Source organism: Ruditapes philippinarum, unplaced genomic scaffold, assembly GCF_026571515.1.
Source record: "Ruditapes philippinarum isolate M1 unplaced genomic scaffold, ASM2657151v2 ctg2419_1_1_1_1, whole genome shotgun sequence".
Taxonomy (NCBI): Eukaryota; Metazoa; Mollusca; class Bivalvia; order Venerida; family Veneridae; genus Ruditapes; species Ruditapes philippinarum.
Window position 1 is genome coordinate 59,726 of NW_026862011.1, and position 26,300 is coordinate 86,025.

The 26,300-nt window shown below is 32.4% G+C and overlaps 1 protein-coding gene across 1 annotated transcript in view; it reads left to right on the top strand.

Moving 5' to 3' along the window:
• LOC132717645 (transient receptor potential cation channel subfamily A member 1 homolog) overlaps nucleotides 1-25,890 on the top strand; it is a gene marked incomplete at its 5' end in the record, with an annotated part of 84,855 nt that extends 58,965 nt beyond the window's left edge. Inside the window, 13 exons of the mRNA XM_060701159.1 lie at nucleotides 262-315; nucleotides 3,018-3,071; nucleotides 4,033-4,091; nucleotides 4,229-4,407; nucleotides 5,357-5,459; nucleotides 6,811-6,954; nucleotides 7,398-7,598; nucleotides 10,054-10,224; nucleotides 10,734-10,802; nucleotides 17,166-17,369; nucleotides 20,140-20,295; nucleotides 22,351-22,509; nucleotides 24,862-25,890. Of these exons, the coding sequence (XP_060557142.1) occupies nucleotides 262-315; nucleotides 3,018-3,071; nucleotides 4,033-4,091; nucleotides 4,229-4,407; nucleotides 5,357-5,459; nucleotides 6,811-6,954; nucleotides 7,398-7,598; nucleotides 10,054-10,224; nucleotides 10,734-10,802; nucleotides 17,166-17,369; nucleotides 20,140-20,295; nucleotides 22,351-22,509; nucleotides 24,862-25,026 (1,718 nt within the window). The remainder of the gene's footprint in view (nucleotides 1-261; nucleotides 316-3,017; nucleotides 3,072-4,032; nucleotides 4,092-4,228; nucleotides 4,408-5,356; nucleotides 5,460-6,810; nucleotides 6,955-7,397; nucleotides 7,599-10,053; nucleotides 10,225-10,733; nucleotides 10,803-17,165; nucleotides 17,370-20,139; nucleotides 20,296-22,350; nucleotides 22,510-24,861) is intronic.
• Between the last annotated feature and the right edge of the window lie 410 nt (nucleotides 25,891-26,300).

Genomic DNA, 26,300 nt, shown 5'->3' on the forward strand with positions numbered 1-26,300 from the left:
ATTACAAAAGACTTTGGTTAAGATTTTAGTAAACATTTCTGCTTAGTATCTTAATTATACAAATCGTACAGGAAACTGCTTACAGATGAGAGACCAGGCACATTTCATCAACACTTTTACAGGCGTATACAAACACAATCGTGAATGTTTTTATTAAAAAATGAAATATTATTTGATTCAAATGAAATGAAATATAAATATACAGTTTCTGCTTTAAAAATGAACTGAAAATTACAACCATTTAATTTATATCTAATTCAGCTACAAAGAGAGATGACTCGAAAAATTCTAAAGATTCGGAAACGAAACATAGAAGTATGTTGCTTTCAATGTCTTTTAAAGAATAGTCTAACGGAGTACGAATGCCTTGACACAACCCTTCCCCTTCTTGTCAGTAGATTGCGTTGAATGCAAATGTTTTACATGTACACCCAAGAAAGAAAAGAAATATAAAGATTGAATTTAATATGCATCATACAGTTTATAAGAAAATGAAATGAACCGATTTGGTGGTACAGTGTTCACTCAGACGACATGAGGCATATACATAAGGAACTACGTTGTCAAAATATGGTTCTGAGTATTGTTACAAAACACATAGATGCAGCGTCATTCGTCTAAATGCAAATAAGAATGTCATTGTGGAAACTCGTTCAAATCTTGACATTGATTTGAAACACAACATGAACAAAGACCTAAACAGAGATATTGAATGTATCCTTCTGTATTAAAGGGAGATGAAAAATAAGATTTATAGCAAGCAACTACTGGCAAAGCATTTATTTAAATGGTAAATTGAATTGTAAAAGTAAATAAAATGGTGTGTGACAAAAGCTAGAAAGGTTTTTAATTAAGTTGTTTCTTTAGTACGTGCTAATGTTCTACAACATTTTAGTTTTTTTCATGTGTTGTTTTAGAGTTTTAGCATAACTGAATAGTTTTTTTTTACAAATACAGTACAAATTAAATTAATATTAACATTAACTGATGGTCTTAATAGTGAATTAGCGGATCATGTTAATTGTAGATCATGTAACCAATGAAATATTAAAATATGATGTTAATAGAAGAGTGGTCTTAATTCCAGAGAGGTCTAACTTAGGATTTCGTCTGTGCTGAACTTGACAAGATTTTTACTGACATATAGGAGATAAGACCCAATAGTCGCCTTGCTTGGAAACTCCTTCCCGTAAAGTTATTTCCTTTATAAATTTCTGAAAGGGGTGTCTTTAAATGTCACTTTTATTTCCTGCATCATTTATGTTGTATTTTGTCCTCATGTCTATCTTGGTGGTTGGTAAGATCTTCTTTATCAGAGAATGCTTTGCCACATTTTTCACATCTAAATTTCTACGTTTGCCTTTTTTCTTTGTTTTGATTTGTTGTTGTTATTTTGTTATTCATGTGAAACCTTAAACAATTTTCCACAATGATTTTTACAATGACATTCATATATACATTCAGAAGTATGACACTTCTTATATGTTAAGTAATCATACTCTGAAAAAAGCCACCTGTCTATATTAGGGTCTTTGTTAGGGCTATCTTGCTGATGTCACTCTTCATGTTGTCTTAGAGATGATGATTCAATAGAGAATAATTCACAAGGAAATCTGAATATATTCATTTCTAATGGAATATTAATTTGACTATAACGATTATTATTTTAAAATGAAGATTAAAAAACTATAATCAGGATAGTGTAAAGAAATGATTTTTGAGTTATTGCCCTTTGTTATTTTTCATACTTAATTTTTCACCTGAGTGGAGCATAATTCAAAAGTGTTTGAGATGTCAACATGAAATGTCATAGGTGGATAGATCTTATTGAGGAGGAATGCTGTGCCCAAGAATGATAACTCTTCCCTTTATAATTTTGAGTTATTGCCCCTTGTTCTTTTTAATACTATTTTGTCCGGAGCTTATCTTAAAAAGTATTTGAGGTTTCAACTTGAAACTTCATAGGTGGATAGATTTTACTGAGGAGGGGTTCAGCACACAAGAATGATAACCTACCCTGCATTATTTTTCAGTTATTGCCCTTTGGTATTTTCAGCCATCAGTATTCACATAGGTTTCAAATCTGTAATCACTTCAGCCATAAATTTTCATTACCAAAAGACCTCTTAAAATGGAATTATTCTGCTCTACTATATATAAAATTACATTCTTCCAATGAGCAAACACATTCGGCGGGGGATGGCCATGTTAACATGGCTCTTGTTAATGTTTGAGAATATATGCAGCATCATAACAATGTATATTTTCTGTAAATTGTGCGTTTTTAAGCATTTTGGTACACTTGAAAAGAACAAAGATTGAAAATGTATATTTGAAATACATGAAATAGACTCAATGAATTAATTTCCAATCGTCTAAAACATTAATTTGAATCGATATTTTCCCAATTTCTGTAACATTTCAACGTCAGGTGTACGCAAAAATCAAAATTCCAATTCACATCCAACGGAAAAAATTCTGAGTTGTGTCAAGGCATTTTGAATTTGAAAACTAAAAGTGGAAACATCATATTTGCAAACGAAATTGAATTCAAATTTTTTTATGTTTTTTATCAAAATGCTATTTTCTTCAAAATGCCGGTGGGTATAGTATTCGCGCTATTAAACTTTGAGGATGCGTGCGCATCGTATCAGCTCCATTTTTATGGTCAGGATGGTCGCCTTGATTAAAAATGATTAGTCTTTTAGTCTTTTATTGTAATGATTGATATACCAAAGACATATAAGAAATAAACAAACTTTCTTCCATTTGTTTAAATACAAAACTAAGCGAACAGGAAAGATGCAAAAAGGCTGCATATCATCAAAATTATTCCGAGCGTATACAGTCAAAATTTTAAAATATTGAGTAGTGTGTTGTAACTGAAAAGTAAAACTTTGTTAAATTTCAATAGAATATGAATATACATTTTCTTTTATATATATAAATAGGATGTGTATAAAGTTAACGTTTCTCAAAATGATAATCGCCCTCATTTTATTTATTTCATTTCTCAGCTGCCAAGAAAGTTGACCCGAAACATACTAAAGATTCGGAAACAAACAAGAGCAGTATGTTTTAATTACTTATTACTTTCATTCACTTAATAAAAGTTTAACATAGAATAACATAATACTACCTTGTTTGTATGTTACACCAAGTTGGGTTGGTTTTGATTTCTGTATTTTTTGTTTTGTTTTGATTTTGTTGTTTTTTGTTCATAAAATTGTTAAACAATCCATTAATATCCGCTGGAATCAAAAGCTAACTGCTGGCTGTCATAATGGTCGCCTAAATTACCGACCAGTTTAGTATTATCTTTTACATTTAAAACTTTTATTGAACTTGTAATTTTATAAATATGATTTATTAAAATAAAATTAAATACAGTTATGATATTTTGTGTACATTCGTGTACTATTATATCAAATCTATAACAAAAATTTTAACTTTGGAGCCGGTACTAAAATATGACGTTTTGTTATTACCTTCAGCCATAAATTGATCAAATATACTAATGTTATGAGCTTTATTTTGCGAAAATGTAAAGCTAATTTAGAGTGACATTATGTTCATTATTTTCATTGTCGAGTTGGGTAGAATTGAGTAAATATTTTAAAAGATTGACTTTTATAATGGTGATTGACCAACATATGGTATTAGAAAATGTTTAGGATGAAATATAAATCTCCCTAAAATACTAAATGACTGCCCCACTCCTTTTATAAATTGACAGTTACATGTAAACACCGCTTAATATATATATATATATATAAAGACATTTCCTTGGATTATGTGAGTATACCGTTCATGCAAAGTGTATTATAAAATTGGAAGAAATTATGGCAAAATGATACCTTATTTTGACTTCCACCTGTTTACTCACTTTACACCCTAAGATGGGCAAAATGTCACAATAATTCTGATTACATCTTTCCGAAATGTTTAAAAGTCTTTATTTGGTACATTAATGCACATGAAAACAACGAATTAATTTCAAATGATGTCCATTTCAAAATGGTATTTTTATAGGTAAACCTTACACCGAGAATACAAACATGATCAAAGAAAACCACCCTCTGATGATAATGGTAAGCAATTTCACTTTTTATTGGCTTTAGAACTCTTGTTTAACAAGTTTTTAATGATTTTATAGTTGAAGACATTCTAAGCGATTTTTTAAATATTGTAAGAAATATTTACGCATAGACTTGTTTGACTTTTATAGGTCACATCCAAACGGAAAGAATTGTTAGATCACCCATTAGTGTCAGCTCTCCTCAAGAGGAAATGGATAAGTGTCGGTCTTGTTTTAAATATCCTTATTGTTATGCTTTATGCACTTTTTCTTGCATTGCTTACTGGCTTCACGCTTGATGTACCTGCCCCATATCAGTTTCAGCAAGGGTAAGTCTCGAATTAAAGCTTTTGGGATTTTTGGGGACTTTTTCAGAAACAAGTTAAATCAGTTACCCTTTTAAGGTTACAACAAAATGTTTTGAAAAATTTATTCTTTTTTTAGTAAAAATAAGAATAAAAAAGGATTTCAAAAAATTTACCTTTTTACACTAAAATTTCCCCGTGAGCCAAAAAACACAGAAAGGGTTTTTTTACCCGGGGGCTATGTTACGGCTTTACTTGGGTGGAATTTTTTTCTTAAAATCTTTTTTAAATGTGGATATATGTATGAAAAAAATCACCACCCCCAAAAAATATATATTTAAGACAAGGGGAAGGACTCGAAAGGATGGCAATTTTCACAAGCGCGTGTAAATGCTCTTACTTTGGTGCCGTTTTTTCATATTATTTGCTTGCTTCGTTTGCAAAATATCGGAAAAGGCGTACACAATCAAAAGATATACTGATGATACTCCCAAGTTAATTCATGTCTCTAATATTCAGACAAAGAATATCACTACAATCAGGAAAACATAAGAACATTTATAGATATATATTTACATCGGTTTACCCTTTGTGAAAGAGAACAATGAACGATTAAGAAAACTTAAAACAATCATAAAATAATAGAAAAAAGACAAATAAATAAATAAATAAATAAAACATTAACTCCAAATTGATATCATATCTTATTGAATTATATCATTTCTATAAACTTTAATGAAGAAAAGGATGCTCTTTATTATGTTATAAATCGCGTATGAGCTATTGGAATTACATTAATAAAACATACGATCAATGTAATCATACATGTCATCTATTTATTCAAACTCATCTAAGACCAAAGTACGCACAGCAGTAATGCTTAACTAGACACAAAGCTGGATATTTTTCTTCCAGTTAGAGTGTCATATCTATAACTTTCATTTACACTTGCAACATAATTATTATTTTACAGATTTTCTGTTTGTTCAGATTTAACAAACGAGAGTATTTCTGTATTCGCATCTTTTGCGAAGTACGGAATCATCACATTGGCTTCGATAATATTGCTCATTGAGGTAAGAAAACTTATCTATAATGCTAAAGAAGATTTTTACTCTTATCCGATTCAACTGTATACGATACAATATTTATTTATTTTTATGAAACTCACGATTAAATGAACGACATAAAAGGTAAAAGTACGTAGAAAGCCTTGTTTTTCTTTCAAAGGAGAATCAACATCATTTTAATACGAAACAGCAAAAAACGATAAAATAGAAATATGTCCATAAGACGCGGAATCCCAGCTGTTCACTGTTTTGTTAATTTTCGGTCTATGTCAAATATGTTTTGGGCTACACACGACACAAGATAGAAAATGCAAATCTTTTACTAAGTCAAGGGCATAACCTCTATAAATACTGAATACATCTACAAGAAACCCCCCAGATGCATAACTATATATGCTGACCATCATTCAGGCATACTCTACAAAGACTTAATAAATGTACAAGCAAACGCCCAGGTGCATAATTGCACGTGCTGATAAATACTTCTGTAAAGTTTCATTAATTTAGGTCAATTAATTTTGGGGTCATTTTGGGGTCAAAAATTGCATTATTTTCACCTAGTCAATGAAAGCATCTCTATAAATAATGAATAAATCAACTAACAACCTTCCAGGTGCGCAACTTCGTCTGTACAGTTCTGTACAGTTCAATAGTTCAGGTCAAAACCTTTTTTGTTTACTTGCAACACATATTTCTAACTGCTTACTTAAACCTGGTCAAAGCAATTTCCCTGTAAATAATGAATGAATCCACAATCCACTGTGGAAAACTATTCATGCCGACCAACATTTCCGTAAAATTTCATGACTTTTGGTCAAAACCTTTTGGAGGCTACGCGCGACACAAGTTGACAGTTGCAAATTTTGACTTAGCCAAAGACAATCACTCTTCAGATAATAATACAAAAATCTACATACAAACAACCAGGTGCACAACTTCACATGCTGATTATCATTTCTGAAAGATTGTTTTCCTCCTGGTCAAATACGTTTACGACGCACAACACAAGTTGAAAAGTGCAATATGTTAATAACTATACAGAAGATACAGAATCAACACGCCAAAATCCCAGATGCGCAGCTTCACATGCTAATCAACTTTCCTGTTAATTGTCTTGACTCTATACAGATACAAGTGACACAACGTGAGAACTGACGGACAGACAAAGGCAAATCTAAACCCCGCTCCTCTGTTTGGAGCACTATTATTATTGTTCAAGAGCCATGAAGAGGCTCAATCAAACCGAGCCTGCAACATTTTCAAATTTTGCTGCGTTTGGCTTTCTTTATAGGGATTTGGTTTTTCTGTATTTTGTATATTATATATATCTTATATTAAAAGTGGTTTATTTATACAGATACTCGAAATGAAACAAATGTTCTCATGGAATGTGTGGTTTTACTTTTTGGAAGTTGAAAATGTTATTGAATGGATAACCTGCATCACTGCAATTATATTTGTTGTCAATTCAAGCGGATGTAGCGATTCTGGATATCGGCCGGTATGACTTTTTATGTCTTTTGTAAAATAGATATTCGAATTACCAAATCTTTTTTACACTGTGGTATCAAACATGATTATATGAATGATGCATTTAAGAGTTTTACGTTCAGTTGATGGCACAAAACACAACATGGGATGAAAACCACGATCCTATCTAATCAAACACACAACAGAACTACAAAATTGACCCGTGTTCAATTTTATAACACTGTTAAAAATGCAGTCGTTGAGCAATTTTATTAACAGCGCACACCATCAGGAAATATTTTGGTTTCATGTTGCATTGAGTCTCATAACAGTAACAGTCTTTAAGGGCAATATTGCTAAAGGTTATTATCCATTTATGTCAAATTTAATAGGGAAACACATTTTGCTACTGTTGCATTATAATAACTTTTTATGCTATAAAACGACCATATTACCCAAGCGTATTTTTTTCAGCAATGGCAATGGACTTGCGGAACGGTATCCGTCTTCCTCGCTTGGATCAATATGTTATTTATCATTCAGAAATTCGAATGGTTAGGTATATATGTAGTTATGTTGTACCGGATCATCAAGGTGTTTATGAAGTTTCTCCTTGTGTTTTCACTCCTGATTGTTGCATTTGCTCTCTCGTTCCACTGCTTGTTTCAAAATCAGGTAAAATTAAGTTAAACAATTATTTCAAATACATATTTTATGGAATAAATTCTTTTATTCACTGACAGATAGAAATTGTTTATTTTAAACAGCAAGCAACACGTACAATCTTGAATATAAAAATAAAAAATAACTGTAAATGTTTCAAAAATTGCATTTTGAATGATTGCCTACGTATTGATTTGCATTAATGAATATTGATGTTAAATTAGCTCACCTTATTCGTGTATATATCATGACATAAAAACTTACATAGTTACATTTTAGATACATGGACCTGATATGTCATCAACTGTTGGGAAAGAAACATTTTTCATTGACGCGTCTATAGGATAACGCGAACATTTAGCGCGACGTAAGGCTATGTTATATACAGCTAATGACGCCACGTCAAAATATATTCACAGCCGTGCAATACCATTTTTAACGTGACACCATTAGCGGTATATAACATAGTTTGTATATGACATAACATGTCGCGCGAAAAAACTAGCGTTATACTATAGGCGCGTCAATGAAAAATGTTTCTTTACCAATTCAAACGGTCTTTACTTTTGGTATGTGATAAATAGTACATTAAATTCGTGTAAGTTCATTACTAAATTTATTGAAGTCGTTGAATAAAAAATATTATGCTTGCGAAAGGATCGCATGATATAATTTTATTCAACTCGGCAAGGGGATGTGATAGAAATATTTAATTATCGATCTTACAAACATGTCACAACATCGATTCTAATGCTTCTCTATAATTGCAAAATAAATGAAACTTACAAGGAAAAATACATTAAATTTCATAATAAAAAGTTAAATAATCTTATGATTTAAGTCTGTATCAAGATTTTCTGTCGATCGTTTAGCAAATTCAACTTGCCCCTAGATTCGCGAGCTCTATATAAGAACCAATTTAGAATTTGATATTAATTAACATCAACATTCCTCCTTATGTTATGACATTAAAACAAGTTGATAAAGCACAAGCCGTCTACAAGACATGTAATATCAACGACAACTGTTTCAAAATATTTACTATAAACATAATTGCCAAAATTACTTTGACAATTTTATTAATCAACTGTTACTGCTTTACAATCGTAATTGTATTGAATCAGTAACTTTCATTTCAAAGTATTATTTTACGGATATTCATGTTAAAATGAAAACACGTAACACAAACTTTAGAAATGAACATGTTTTGTTATTCATTTGACGTTAAGATAATTATGTTGGTGTGTCCAAAACTTGTTTGCATGTAACTTTGTTTTTTAGATTTGGAAATAGAGTCAAAAGAACTTTAATAGGTGTGTTTTTCTGAAATTAACCACATTTTAACACCAGTGTCTGCATAATCAATGGACGTACCAACTGTAAAGTAGTGTCATTTGAAACATGATTTATTCACAGAGGATTTTTTTGTATACAAGGTCTATTCAATGTATATATTGAACAGAGTAAACAGAACAGCAGATGTAATAATTTCACTATAGTAACGTCAACACAAGACAAAAGTATAAGAGCTGCTGTTCACGAGAGAGATAAAATATGATTTTACATATAAAACCAATCACATTTTTATTTGTTTCATTATCTTGTCATTTATAAAAAAAATTGGCAGTGTAACGGCATGCGCTCCAATTCATACGGTATTCCATAAGGGCCAGCGCGTTTTATCCGAGAACGAACATGACTGTACAATGGGGGCAGTTGTCGTACTGTTACCATCGTACTGTCGAACTGCCACCATCGTACTGTCGTACTGTCACCATCGTACTGTCACATTGTCCCCATCGTTCTTTCCCAATCGTACTGTTGTGCTGTCGCCTTGCTGTTAGGCATGTTCATAATTAAATAAAAAAAAAACATGGAAGAAAACATTGTCACGGAGTCTCATTTTAACAATCGCCTAACATACACGTAAATTCTTGTATTGATGAGAGTTGTTTGAAATCGATGTTGATACAAATAACCCAGGTCTTTTTAAGAAATTACTATATATTAAGTTAAATACAAAATTTCGAGATTAGGCCTGCCTGTTGAAATATAAATTATGAAGACACAGGTGTACATTTTTATCATAAAATTCTGAATTACTTGATAGTTGATCTTTGATAGGGTAAATATTTTTTATATAACGCCGGTATATGTTCTAAATTTCGTTCGCAAGGTATATTGAAATACTATGGTGATAGTACGACAGTACGATTTTGACAGTACGACGGTACGATGGTGACAGTACTCTGGTGACAATACGACAGCAAAATGGACTGTCACCATCTTCTTGTCGTGTTTCTCCATAGTACAGTCGTAATGTCACCAAAGTAATGTCGTACTGTCCTCATCGTACGGTCATCATTCGTGCTGAAAACGCACTGCCCCTAACACCGTACATTCCTGACGTCATCAAATCATGATGTCAAATTGGTGTGTATTTCATGTTTATCTATATGATTTTTAGGAACCGTTTAGTACAATTTGGAAATCACTGATGAGAACAACCTCGATGATGATTGGTGGTCCGGACTTTGTTTCAACGTTTCTAGACGAAACTGTTCATTTTGAAATAATTAGTAATGTGTTCTTTGTCATCTTCATGTTGTTTATGGCTATTGTAGTCATCAACTTACTGGTAAATTTATATTACTTTATCTAATCGATATTTTCTCTTATACCCTCAAATACCTTAACTCAATAAACATTTGTATTACCCCCCCACACACACACGCACACGCACACGCACACGCACACGCACACACACACACACACACACACACAATATCACAACCATCAAAGATATTGAGGATGTATTTCGATAAACCAATCATTTTGTTCTTTGGAGATAAGCAAATTTTTGCCTTAGTTGTATTCTAGTAATCCTTGTTTTCCTAATAAATGTTGATAATTAGAATATAATCTGTAAGTTTTTAATCATGCATATATCTATATATCATACCAATGCATATCGTAACTATATATACAGTATCAAACATTTCAATACATTATCTTAGTTTTAAAGCCCGTCGATGTGGTAGTTACTTAAGATTTTATTTATTTTGAAAGCATAAATAGTTTGTATTTAAACAGAAAATAAATTTATCTGATTGTACATTTTGTTAAGGCATTCCATTATTTCTACAGGTTGGATTAGCAGTAAGTAATATACATGAATTCCAACAAAAGGCTGATCTTGCTAAAAAGCAAATGCAGGTAAATAATTTTGATACTTATTATTTAAGCACATTTTACAAAATACGTATAGATCTTGTGTAATATTCTTTTCGTGTATTTAATCGCTAATTTAATATATCTGAAAAGTGGTCAGTGAAATACGTCGTATAAACTTTTCTTGTCTCCAACGTAACGTTGTCTGCCTGTCATTCCCACTAAAGTACATCGTCCCAGGCGCAAAATATGGTAACTGTTACATAGTCTCAAGAGGGTACAACTATACAATTGGTCTCGATGCGTAGTGTACCCGTTTCCCGTGCGAACCATGGCCGCTGGTGTTAATCCACCTTTGCCAGTGATCAGTTGTTCAATAGTTCCTAATTTTTACTGTGATTTCGGATTCTCATCATGAATAAGTACTACGTCGCCGACCTTCATTGTTTTTGGTTATTGTTTCCCGTAGTTTTGTGATACTAACGTAATGACGTCAAATACTCGTGGCGCCATCTATTCCGGAAATGGCTAATGACCTGTGCCAGTATCCTCGCTTGTTTGGTGATCTAATCTCTTGACACTGGTTTTGGTTCAGATACATCCTCGTTGTAAGGCAGGGTTATTAAACGCTGTCCGTATTACAAATGAGCTTGTGTATTTAATTCTGGGTCGGTTGACTCTGACGAAACGTATTTCAGTGGATGGTCATTAATGACGCTTTCTTCCTCGTAACGATTGGAGAGTATTATAAGTGGCGTATGTATTTCCAAGAACATGTTTTTTTGTGAGACCGATTAATCTTTTCCACCAACCGCCAAACCAGGGACGCGCGCTTGGGTATAAATCTTTACTCTGTACCATGGTTGTGTAACGTATCTTTTACGGAAGTATAATTCATTACTTGGTGTATTGTATTTGCTCCTGCTTGAAAAGTTGTTCCGTTATCTGAATCTTATTATATCCTTTGGGAGAGATTTTCTGCTACTGAATCGCCTAAAGGTTTGTAAAAATGAATACTGAGTATTCAATCATATATGACATTACCTCTAGATGAACAGCTCTGGTTTAAAGACAAGTAAAAGATAAATTGAAACCTTCTCATTCTTTGTTTTTTCCACTCGGGGAAATCAACTCAAGTCACAGTAAAAGGTTGTATATCTTGAACTCGTATCTTTTGTAAAGGTGGTGATTCTGGCGCTGATTACGTGATATGACTACGTGAATACCCTCACGTATAAAAGTACGGCGGCATAATGAAAATATATAGGCTGCGCATTGAACTGTTCTTCGAGCTTCATGTCCGCAAGTTAAAATCAACAGATGTCATCAATTTCTGTGTTTTCTTGAAGTAGTCAAGTAAGGAACTCTCGTCAGAAAAACTAGAGATCAAGTTATCAACAGATAAGTCTTTCTTACATATTGCACTCACCCAATTATGATTATTGCATTTGGTTGTAGCGGCATGAAGTATAAATGGTGAACATGTGGCACCGAAAAGAAAGCACGGACCTGAATCTGTATGTTTAAAGGTCATAATTTGGATCATGAATGTTGTTAAGCCAAAGAAATCGTGTAATGTCACGATCATTCTTCTTTAACCGTATTTGAAGAAAAGCGTTCTCAATACCTGTACAGATGGCATATCTGTATCTCCTAAATTTGTCTCAGGAGGGACAATCGAAGACAACCACAGTCAGAGTTGGTGACCAAATGTTTCTTAACTCCGTGATATAGTATATAGTGCACGGGACGCACACTTAATAAGTGTTTAATTCAATTTCTCTGTAAAGGTCCTTTTTCTGGTTTTTTATCATGCCATTTTCTAGAAAAAGAGGCTATTCACGTATTCGTCGTATCACATTCAACCCATCCATCACACTAGCAGCATCGTCGGTCAGTAGCGTTTTTCACTTCAGATAGTGACATGTTGTTATGTATACTTGACTCGTAACAGTCCCAGAATGTTTGCCCCTCCAAAATGTCTCCAGTAACATTTGGTAATGTAAGCTTCAGAAGTTTATGAAATTGTGATGTAGACTGAATTGAAATGTCATTTACGTTAATTACCGATGTTATATTATTTCGGTTTCCGGACGTTCCACCGGCGTTATTGTGCACGGGTCATGCGGTCTCACTGTTGTCTCTACTAAGGGGCTCCTCAAGTGTGGTATTCTCAAGGGATAGCTGCGTGTAACGGATTACATCCATGGCAACGCGGTGTTGAGCCTCCAAATCTCCAATGCGTAGCCGAACTTACAGCATATAGTTATGTTTCGACCATCTCGGTCTCCATCTCTACCTTACCCATCTGCGACATTATCTCATCGTTCATCTCCTCCAGTGCAATCTGTTTGCTGCGTAGAATTTCAAGAACGGTTGTAAAATGTGAATTATTGCCCGCTATTTCTTCTAACTTGCCAAGTTGACATTTTATCACCGCCTTGTGTGCACTTTTGATTTTCTTTAGTCTTAAAATATCCATAATTTATGTTTTTATCATGGCAAAAAATGTGGTAAGTGAATATTGATGCAACTACATTGTGTTGTTTCTTAAATGATAATCGTGTAAACTCTTCTTCCCACCAACGTAACGTTGTCTGTCTGTCGTTCCAACTAACGTAACGTCGTCTTAACGACAATATCAATGGTAATTAAAAGAACTGGTCGAGCCATACACATTTGTATACCAACCAGGATGTCGTCATTTACCAATATACGAATGGTACCAAAGCATAACGTGAATGTTTGCTATACATATCCTCTGAGACGCGGTCGTGTTGGAGAAAGCCATAGAGGTGTACTTATCTATTCCGGCATTCCACATCACACGTGCAAACCTAGAAATTCAGAGGTCGAGAGTATACGGATAAAACTTCTTCTTGTACATTTCAAAGGGCGTCTTACTCTTTACCTCTTGGAATGAAGGATATGAAGAATGCTTGAGAGTAAGCATTTCTTACTTTATATTGATGATATATTGATCACTTGTTACTTTAATCTAAAAATGCTATGTCTGCATCAAACACACAAACAGAAACAGAAAAGCATCACAGTACAACATGACACAGTGAAAACTGAACTTACATACTTTACTGAATCTGCTCAGTTTATGTTGATCACTTTTTTATCCTAAACAAACAATATTGAAGGTGTCCTTACTTGGTATAGGTGAACCGTTTCTTAACAACATGTTAGGTATCATTGCTGTCTAGCATGTTCGAAATCCTTCCAAAATGCTTCAAAATTTCAGTTTGAAGGTTCATTCAGGGCGATTATAACAATTTACACATGTATAAAAGTATGTACTTTATACCGAAATTCTCTTTTTTATAAAGATATTATCATTTACGCTTTAAATATAGATGATGGAGTCTTTAAACTTTCAATAATATATATTTCCATTATTTCAATTGAAGCTCGGCATCCCAAACAACAAACAACTTAGGAAAAAAGGACTGAACTTTCTAAAAAATGCCAAAAAGTATGTTTGTATGTATAACTTGAGAGAAAATAAAAAGTGAAAACATCTTTTTAATTGTTTACATTTTCGGTATTTTGCACAATCAAAATGAATATTCTTGGAAAAAGAGTTGGAAATTGATCTGCAAATTGTTGCACACAGTTAAAGGTTATCGGTTCAAAACTACGTCATTTGATATACAAAACTCGGAAACATATTTTCTATCGCGACATGTCATGAAACTCAGTGAAAACCCTTCAAAAACGGAATATTTTACTGTATATAAGGTATGGTGCAAGTAAGGCGGTTCTTCCTTTGGCTTACAACTTGTTACTCGTGCTTTAGCCCTTGTATTTCCTTATTTTATGATGTAATTACTATTCCATGTTGTGTTATTCATCACTGTATTATGCACATAAAAGGAAGGCTTTTAAGATTGAAATTGATTATATGGCAATGGTCCTTCACTATAACTGCTCAAATGATCCGCTTCACTAACCAGATGGCTACAGAAGCTAGCATATGAAGTCCTCTAAACGACGTATCCTCAAACATTCGATAAGTTTTTATTAAACCGTACAGCGCTTATCACTTAATGGTTCTTAACAAACATTGCACAACTGATTCTGGTCTCTTGTACAAGATTGTCTCCGCTAGACAAAGAATAAGACTTAAGGGACATCTCCTCTTAAGTCGCTTGTTAGGTTTTGATGAAACTCAACAGAAATTATCAATAGCTCATCCTTTACAAAACAAACGAGAATGATCAACAAGGCAAGGCAAAAACCTGGCTTAAATTGTTTAAAGTTTTGAACGACATCTCCTCAACCATTCGGTAGCCTTGAGTTAATATTGTGCAGCAATGATTAACAGATGGTCCTTTTACAAAAAAAAACCTGCTCAAATAGTTCCGGACTGTTGAACAAGGAATATCGAGTGTTTTTATAAAAAAGGCATCTAGTGATGTTTAACTGTTCGACAGCTTTGCTTAGGTACTGTGCAGTGGCGGCTGGAATGTGCTCTGGCAAATAAAGTGCGGGACACTGCCGTGATCAAGAGTGAAATCACAAATACTATCAAATTAGGAAATAGGCACAATAATTGAAAAATGATGCAATTACCCCAAAGAAATAAAAAATATTGACATCGACCGGGTCATGATTTCCCTCATGTACAATATCTATATCACTTTTGTTGAGGCTATTGAGACAAATCTACAGACGAAATAATGTATTTCATATACAACAAGGTTTCAGAAAGATGATGCATTATTTCCATAATTGTCCTATTTATACATGTATTACCTTTTTGTTGCACACCTGCCTCTTTTTGTGTGCCTTACGGAGACCGTTAAAAGTCATCACATCAAGTACAATCAATCAGAGACGTTAATTTCTTTAACCCTGGAGATCGTTCAGTGTTTTCATTTATATCTAGATGCCACTTTGTCATTAAACTCTCTAAAGGACACATATTTAGTTGATTAGAGGCATTAATAATTGTTCACAATATCTGAAACTGAGCTTTAAGCCGACTATGATAGGCATAGCACAATACATGGAGACTTTAATTAACATGTTTATAGCGCGGATCACTATGCGTAAAACGTGTAAGCAATAGGCACGTAAAGACTTACCAGATTGTCAATGTTAAAGTGACCCATATAGAGACAAGGATTATTCGGTAGTTTACACTTTACAGTACCGTCCATGAAGAGGCTCAATCAAACCGAGCCTGCAACATTTTCAATTTTGCCGTGTTGGGCTTTCTTTAGGGATTCTTAATTCTCTCTATTTTTTCGAGGCAGAAGAGTATTGTAAGACGCATCTCTGTTACATGCATCAGCTTAGTGCTTCTTGATCCATTTTTACTTTCTAACCTTGATGCAAAACATTTTTATTTACACTTTTATCGTAGATCCAGCGTAAACCCTAGTAGAACAATATTACAGACTTGCGTCAGTGTAAGAGCCGTTTCATTCCATAGTCAAAACATTTAGAATACATGTATTTCCATCTATCCATATCTGGAGAATTCTTTTCCTTATGTTCTACACCTGTAGAAACAAGTTCGCTGTTTTGAAGATTTTTTTTTTTGTATTTGTTCTATTAAAATGCAGTTCTGGCTTCCAAATTTAAAATTGCTGCTTTTTTTATATTTTGTTAATAAGGTATAAAAGACATCAGATCAGTTTTCAAAGCTTACAAAAAAGCAAACTTTTCATGCCGCGTTACTTCATCGTTAAATACATCGTTTAAAATAGAAATATAACACTGCTTTGCCATTTTCTCTGCAATACAGCAGTAAATACGAATTTTGTCCGCAACAACAGTGTGACAATTCGCGAGATCTCGCGAACCGCTTAGAAAATACAACAGGTTAACCTTTGGGTTATATTATCTTTGGGTTCTATTATCGAGCTCTTCGTCTTTAAATTGAAAAGGCAAAATAAAACAAAGTAACTTTACTTTTTATTACGTTTAAAGAAAACATTTACCTAAAAATAAAACTGGAAAAAAAATTGAATGGTATAATTTGCATTGATCAATTGCATGACGACGGTGATAATGGACTGCTAAATTTTAAGAAATGTTATTTTATTGTTCAAATCAAGGGTTTTATTGTTAAAACTTTGCTTATTTAGTTAGTGTGTTGTTCAATCAGGATATAAGTTATTAATGCCAAAGGCCTAAACGAGTTAGTCAGCGATGTGTTTATATATATATATAAGACTCGTGGTGTCAGATTCCTGAAACAATTATTGGGTTGCTTTTCCTACGGCAATGACTTAAGCATAGACCTTCGGTTTCAAAGTCAAAAAGACGCTTCGCACAAACGACATGTTATAAACTAAATAACCTGAAAATCCTGTTTCAGTTTATTCTTAGATGAGATGAAAAGTAAATTATTATTCACATTCGCAAAACACTGTTTGAAATATATTGCAGGTGAAGTTTGCTTTAGAGTTAGAAAGAATGGCAAAATCCACTTTTTTGAAAAACATTTTAGAATGCTTGTGCTTCAAGTGTAAAAATAACAATGAGAGCATGGAGAAGCTGATACCAAACGAGTTATCCTGGTTTAAAAAAAAGGTTGGTGAATCTTGGAAATTAACTGAGCGGGACATAAAGGCAGCCATGAGTTCTGAAAAGGTAAAATTTATTATGTCTGCTTTTTAATGTAAATCATGTATAAAAATGATTTAATTCAAACACATTTAGGGCATATTGCGATAACATATTTCACACATACGACCTGTATATACAAAAATTCGTGTCGTCTGATCAATGTCTGTACCTATCGTTATTCAGTCAGTATGTATTTTGAAATAATCCCTAAAAATTTGGTTAAGGACAATACCTATATCTGAATACGTTATGTTAATATCATGCGCGTTTAATATTGATTGGTCATTACATCAATGATATTTTCATATTCATATTTAAATATAAATCATATGATACTTATTAAGTTTGAGTGTCTAAATAACTATTTATAGAGAATATTTGTTTGTTTTATGTATGAGGAAAATTTATTTTATCGAGTATGCTTTAAAAACAGTATTATAACGGGTGGCATAATAATTTAAACAAACAATTCTAGAGTTCCTATGGATAGTAAGGTCGTCATTTACACGAATGATATCAAAAGGTAACATGTTCCAAGAAGTTTATTATGCCGATTAATGTATAAATAGCACATAGGTTTATGGGTTACAGTAAAGGAAAACACTGTTACCTGAGGCGTTAGCCTTATAATATGTGAAATTTGATCCTAACCAGAATATTCTTCATATTGATATTGACAATATGCATTTACGATAATTCCCTACTTCTGTCTACTACATCTGTCCTTTTCACGGATAGATAGATCCCTTCTCTGGTCTTTTATTTGAATAACAATAGATTTAACCACAAACATTGACACGTGCTCTTTTGTTAGCAGAACATTGTGGTGAAACTCTTATTTCTTACACTTATCTGAAAATTAGCAGGTCAGGAAGTTCGTTAAATAATCCTTTGTCGCATACTTTTATCGTCTGCTTGTTCAGTGCCATCCCTTTGCAATAACTTACGATGAAAACGAATGTTTACTTTTTAATATTCGACCAAAAGGTGTTTAATACGCGAAAAGGACAAACAACTTGATGTTCTGGGTGTAATAGTCACTCTGGTGGTGTCCCTTTGTGGCGAACTAATGTTACCTATATAACAGTGCAAATTTCTTAGTCATTTCGTACACTAACATTAACAGTATAAATAACTCACAATGGCCTATGTGAAATTACTATTACAAAAAGGTGATAAAAATAAAGTATTATGACATAGCAATCGTATGCGCTTATTCATTGAATTTGATTCAATTCACGTTGACTTATTGTGTTCCGTTTATTGACCATGTTACTCTTTTCGGCTATAGCTCTGCACTGATTCGGCGAAAATATTTCGCTATTTTCACATTCATGCGATTCTGGATATGCATGGTTGATATGCTGTGCCTTTTATATTACGAAAAAAAGATACGGTGTACTGACAAGAACTGAACATAACATAAATATTTACCAACACAATATCATAAATCACACACGCGCGCACACACACATGCACACACACAATATATATATTGACCGATTAGGCCTAATTTATAGCTTTTATGATAAACAAGAATTAATTGCAATTAACGTTTTACGCACAATCAGTTCATTATTCGTTGACTTTGCATGTTTACGTTTTTATTTATGACATCAATCTATGAATGGTACAAAACAAGAAATACAGAAAATGTTTTATGACTAAGGTCAATGAAAATTATTGTTTATTGCTGGGAGAGAGATAGAAAATGTAAATGCATAGGATGAAAACAGTCGACAGTTCATACATATAAGTAATACCATTGTGTATAGCGCTAAAAAAGGTCCAAACAGAAACCAAACAAAAAACAGTCGGCCAGAAAATCGTTGTTACATTATTGATATCATGTATGTCATAAATTGTATGAAAGCTCTGTCTAGAAAACAAATGATTCCAAACTATATATTTGTATATATGAATGTGGTTGTTTTTATACCCCAGCAATTTTTTATATCTTTTTTTGATACCCCGATAAACGAATTGATGGGGAACATAGGAGTATAATTCGAGTTGAGAAAATTATATTGTAATCAAACTTGGTATATAGCAAGCTTATATATGAAGAACTGGGATGGTATTGCTTTTGGACTCTCTGGCACTAACGTCACCGTAACGAAAAATGGTTTTCGGACAATTTCTAGATTTAGGAATAAGATGTTGTAATTAAACTTGGTATAAAGCAAGCTGACAACTTATGTTGGTATTGCATTTTGACCCCCTGGTGTCGAGGTCTCCGTTACAAAAAATAGGAAACTGGTTTCCGAACAATAACCAGAGTTAGAAATGAGATATTTTGATCAAATTTGTTAAGTGAAAATCCGGTTTGGAATTGCTTTAAGAACCCATGTGGTCATGGTCAAGGTCACTGTTTCTGAAAATAGAACACGATTTTCGGACAATTTCAAGAGATAGAAATGAGATATTGTTATCAAACATAGTGTATGAAGACCCGTGTTGGATTGCTTTTGGGCACCCTGAACTCAAGGTCAAGGTCATTGTTACTAAAAATAGAAAGTGTGTGTCCGACAATAACTTGGTTTCTGGACAATAACAATAGTTAAGAATGAGATATAAATATTTATTTGTACACAGTTGATACCTCATTAATTAAAGGTTGAGTTAAAATTTTGATTCAAACCACGTATTTTTCAAAAGGTCAAGGTTGCTAGCTGGGGTATTAATCAGCTTAAGTGATAGCTCTAGCTTTTGTCTTTTTTGTCATTGCTTTATCATAGTTTCTATTATAATTTTTATTTTATTCTTAATATTTGAATTATTTATTTATTTACAGGACGATAATTCCAGAGTTGTAGCCCGATTAGACACAAAAATGAAAACTCTTGAAACAAACTTAGAGGAACATATGAAATACATGGGCACACAATTAGCAGCGATTCTGGATAAAATAGAAAAAACCCCAGAGGAAACTGGTTCTGGTGGCAACAATGTAATTAATGTATTATTGATCAGATATTCCTTTAAACGAATCAAAGAATCTAAGACAAAAAAAAATACAATTGGTCATCTTAAATAAATGCATGCGCGAAAAATAACAGACTCGATACATGTATGTATAAACAAGTTCTTAAAATATAAAACACTTTTATCATATAGACCTTGCTATAACAGTTTGAATTTGATACATAAGGAATTTTGTTTGTCCTGCATTAAAATATCATTTATTTTCATGTACATTTATTTCCTACTTTTAAGACAACCATATTTCATCTTTATATATCTTGGCTAAAATGTTGAGAAAAAATGTTAATACCACTAAAAAAGAAATAACAATCTATGCGGTTTCCATCATGTCCATGGTTTGAACCATAGACGTCTCACTTCCTTCTTAAGCATGTTAGCTATCGGAAATGTCGAAAGGATTCCGAATGATGCCAAATTCAGAATATAAATAATGGTTTATAATCCTTAAAATACACGGGTTGGAAGCCCAAATTGGTCTCAAAATTTAGCATAAGCATCGGTAAAAAGTATATGTGAATATGCTGATCCAGATGTGCGCTAAAACTCAATAAATGAGAAATAGGTCAATTGCATGGTAACTTTTCAACTTTTTAAATAATATATAAAATAAAAAGCTCTTTTTAAAAAAATAAAATCGAAATGTGATTCTACCAACCTGACTTGTCTTTATAGTAACCCATTTTTGTTAAGTCTTTGGTGTGATATTCTCAAAATTCTTTATTTTTTTTTACAAAATCTTACCACCAAACGATGCTAACATTGAAACAACTCCTCCTTGAAACATTTATTATACAACGCGTTACTTCTATTCAGCTTCACTGTGTCATTATAAACCATTACAAATACATGTAATAGCATGTCTTATCGAAACGTTGACGTGTTGATTATAAACATTTTTATTATCATGTAACAATAACAGTTTGCTGCCAAAATTATAAATAGATTTAAGTTTATGATTCTTCATTTACCATTATCATACAAATAATCATTTGCTTTTACCTTATTACTCGACACGAGAGTAGAATATTTCTTTTGAGGACAGTTTTTATGACCAAGTTTAAATTATTGTGCCTGTGAGCAAAAATCTATAAGATTTATTTAATATTATTCATTCATATAAGATTCAAACAACTATAGCTTTACACAGATTTGGTCAATTTTAGTTGTCAGCTGTATAATATATTTAAGTTTGGCTTGCCAAAGCTACGTTTTCTCAAAGGGAAATTATTTATCATACGAGTAGAATTCGCTGTGTGTCAAACATTTTATATTCACTGTATTATGAGTATTTCTAATGCTAGCATCAGATAGTTAGCCTATTTATGTAGTGATATTTAATTACCAAACACTGACTAATGGACGTTCAGCCAATGCTACGAAACATTAAGATTGGCTATTCAATTTTTATCTGAAAGTGATCCGTAGTTTTCTATATGGTTTCCTTTATCACCAAATGATCTCTTCAGCACATATGAAGCTCGATTGGAATTGTAACCATCAATTCCTTTGTTTTGAGCCAAATCACGATAAATATTTTAGTAAGACATTGTTTGAATGTTAAGCAGCAATTGGTGGTAAGATTTCGAATAAATTCTGTATTTTAAGTTCCTTTAGCGACATGTTCTTCATTCGCATTGCATATTTTGTGCACACCAAAACCCACGACGGACATAATGTCTCTACATGGTCTGCATAAAAATCCGATATCGTTTTATGCCCGACGCAGAATGGACATGTGCGAAATGCTACTTCCGTTTCTTAGAAAATAATGTAATTATAAAAACAGAAAGTTTATAAGAAACACTCGGCAAAATGTATGTTACTTTCAAAAACTTTCGTAAAATTATGAATATCATGAATGTCATAAATTTAATCCAATCTCTGTGAAGAAAACAAATGATTTCAAACTATATATAGCTATATACTCTTATATATTTGTGTGTTGTTTTTTTTTTTACTTTCTATATCATTTTTTAATTTTATTCTATTTTTTATTATTTATTTATTTATTTATTTACAGGGTGATACATCAAGAGAGGTAGCCGGATTTGACACGAAATTAAAAACTCTTGAAACACACTTAGAGGAACATATGCAATATAGTGGCAAACAATTTGCAGCGATTTTGGATAAAATGGAAAACAACAGAAAAGAAACTGATGCCAACCGTAAAATTAATGTATGACTTATCACATATTCCTTGAAACGAATCAAAATATTTACTTATTTTCATATTTCCTTACTACAATGAAATATCATTTCAGCGGTTTTCTAAATAAGTACTAATGACATGTCAACATCTAAACAATATGACCATAAACAGACATAGAAAACAAAATGAAAATTTGAAGACGGTTAGACATCAGTTTAAAGTCTGTCAGACTGTGCTGATGTGCAGGGTGGCCTCGATATATAACGTTGGTAAAGGCTTACCACTTTAAGGTCATGCAGGCTAAGGTTTCACTAGTGATAATTAGTCCTATGTAATTGGGCATTGTTTGAGTGATCCAACCGATGTCTATCTGTTATATCTGCTATGTATCCCTGGGGACCGAGAACCCAGTAAGTAACACAGTGTATGTTTTATATGTTTATTCACTACGAGCCACTATTGTACACTACTTGGTGTTTAAGAGGCTAATACAGAGTGGCTACGTAACATGATACATATATCTACGTCATCATATATTGTATGGAAACCACACTATCTAATAGAAATATTATAGGAGTATCTTGATTTGGATCTTGTTTTTGAATTGAATGTAATGTACTTATAGGTAGGTACAATGATGTTCAGTAGCCAATTACAAGTAGTAGATCAAAATCTATGAACAAGCAAATATTCCGGTAAATTTTCAAGTGATAAGAGGTATTTAATTTTTGGTTCTGTGGAAATGCATATGCCACGCAAACATTCCAAGTAAGCGATCCGCCAACCAAGTCCAGCCAAATTTACCACCAGGTAGACTGCGTTACTGATAAAAACGCATTCTCTCAATGATGATAAAACCAACCTGATTATCTTAGCTTTGGCAATATGATTTTCTACAATTGCACATTTTATTAATTATTGTTTAAAATATCAGGTATACCTGCCAATCTACTATTGTCATATTATTATTACACTTAAAATGATAGAGAAAATGTGACTGAGACCAGTTTTACGAGGTAATGTATTAATGATGCACAAACGGTGGTTACATCATAAAAGTAAATAATTATATTGTATTTGCATCTATTTGCTATTTTTTTATACTAGTAGTTTGGCAAATGTCTAAGGTATACCGGATACAATAACAAACACAAAATTAAATACGTTATTGTGCGAAACACGAAAGTAACTTTCAAAACGAAAGTCAGGTCGTCATTTAGACGACTGTTCTCTAACAGTAAACATATTCTTGGACATATTTGTAATGCTAGTTAAAATATATTTTCATAGCACTCGTATGCGCTTATTCATTTCTTTTGATTTGATTTACTTTATATCATTTTGGTCCCCTAATTACTTACGGTGTTACTCGTTTCGGACAAAGCTTTGTACAACAGACTCGGCGTTACTGTTGCACAATTCATGTGCTATTTTTACATTCCTGCGTTACTGGATATATACGGTGATTATGCTGTGTCTTGATTTAGGCAAAAACTTTATAATTTAATGTTATTTTATAAAACTTCAATTGAATAAATTATTTCCACCAAGAAGATACGATATACTTACAAATACAATATAAGTACAATAAAAGAAAAATAGACCATAAATATTCAGTTACACTTTATCAAGAATAAAAAAATAAAAATAGATCTAGCAAAATTGATTGAAGTTTATTTATTGTGGAAAAAGAATATTTATATATATAAATCCATACATGACATACTGCATTATTCACTTACAGAAAACTACGTTGACTTTGCATGTTTACGTTTTTATTTCTAAAATCAATCTATAAATCGTACAAAATCGAAATACGTATAGAAAATGTGTTATGAATAAGGTCAATGAGATTAATCGTTTATTGCTGGGAGTGAGATATAAGATGTAAATGCATAGGATAGGATGAAAACAGCCGACAGTTCATAAGTAATACCATTGTGTATAGCCCTAAGTACGGTCCCAACAGGAATGTCGCTTGCCACTTTATTAATATTTTGAATAATTGCTCAGAACGGCCGTCATGTTAAGTACTTGTTGTAAAACTGACTGGTACAAATACTTTAGGCCATCAATTCATATAGAAGTATTGTCTATGAAAAATATAGCAAATAAAATGGTATTTATTATGTCTGTAAAACATATGTAGTTTTCCATTAATTTTAAACTGATATATGTAGAAATTATTCAAGCGTACATTAAGGACAGATATTATGAAACACCCTGTATGTTATAAATTTAATTAAATGTCTGTGTAGAAAACAAATGATTTTAAACTAAATAGATGTATATATACCTTTTCATTATTTTCTATTTTTTTTTAATTTATTTAATTTCATTATTTTTATTCATTTTTTTAAACTTCTTATTTATTTACAGGGTGATAATTCAAGAGTGGTAGCCGGATTAGATACGAAATTTAAAATTCTTGAAACAAAGTTAGAGGAACACATGCAAAAAATGGGCGCCCAATTAGCAGCGATTTTGGATAAAACGGAAAACAATACAGAGGAAACTGATGACATCCATGCAATTAATGAATGACCGATCACATATTCCTTTAAACAAATCAAAATATTTACTTATTTTTATATCTCTTCCCACAATGAAATATTATTTCAATGGTTTTCTTGAAAAGTATTAAACTGACATGTCAAATTTTCTCTATGACCATAAACAAAATGCCTAATTCTCAAATTAATTTACTGTATATTCAATGACCCTTTGTTCGTTCGGTAACTATCGGAATCCAAAATAGATAACACGGATTTTCAAGAACGGCACAACGTTATAGGTATTGCTTAAAAAATTCCAGCGGAACTTTTCTCCTACTACCCTCACTAACAAGGTGTAAAACATGATTTAAAGAAAAGGTTATTAAGTTTAAAAAGTAAGAAAAATTAAAATGGTTTATCAAGAATTTGAACTTGCAACAACTTGAACACAATTCCGTTGCACTTACCACTAGACCATTGATTAGTAGTTATAGGTGACAGTATAGCTATCTTTACATTTGTACTTTTAGTCAAACTCATGTGTAACTCATAGTAAACTACGAAAACTAACGAAAACCCTCAAATAAATTAAACAGTCAATAATGCCAAACAATACAATACCGTGGTGTGACTGGTTATATTAATAACAAACTATATATAAACGTGCAAACACCCACACATGTATGCATATCTTGTATAATTTTGATTTTACTTTTGACATTATTATGATATAACATTACAGAATATTTTTAGAATTACTTGACTTTGCATAATACTGATTAAAAGACCCATTTCTTTAAACAACATCATTCATAAACTTTTATGCTTATTTTTAACTAAGAAATGTTGGTTTTGATTGTTATCTTAGAGTAGATGGAACTCATTACTGGGCACTGATGTCATTTTCACCTAGCCAGGCCAATACACAGATTGTTAAACTTTCACATTGCCAGGCCTCGAACTTACAAGTAGTTGACTTTTCTTGACTTTTATATGTTTATAGATAAGTTACGTGTGATAGAAGTTTCTAGTTTATTGTTTAAATTGTTTTGTTATACTTTCTCATTTTTGTAATCATTTTTGCGACGGACGCGCCCTCAGGCGCGTTCAGAGCTAAGTCATCTACACATGGGATTTCGTCTGCTACAATCGCGCAAAGTGTCTTCAACCGAATAACAGCCCAGAAATAGTACATGAATTTGATCCTTTAAAACTCACATACTTTGTCGGGATATCTTAAAATCTTCCATATTTAGCCTTTTCAATTTCAAATTAGTTATCCAAGTAAAAATATGAACGTATTGATTGATAAAAAACGTTGTA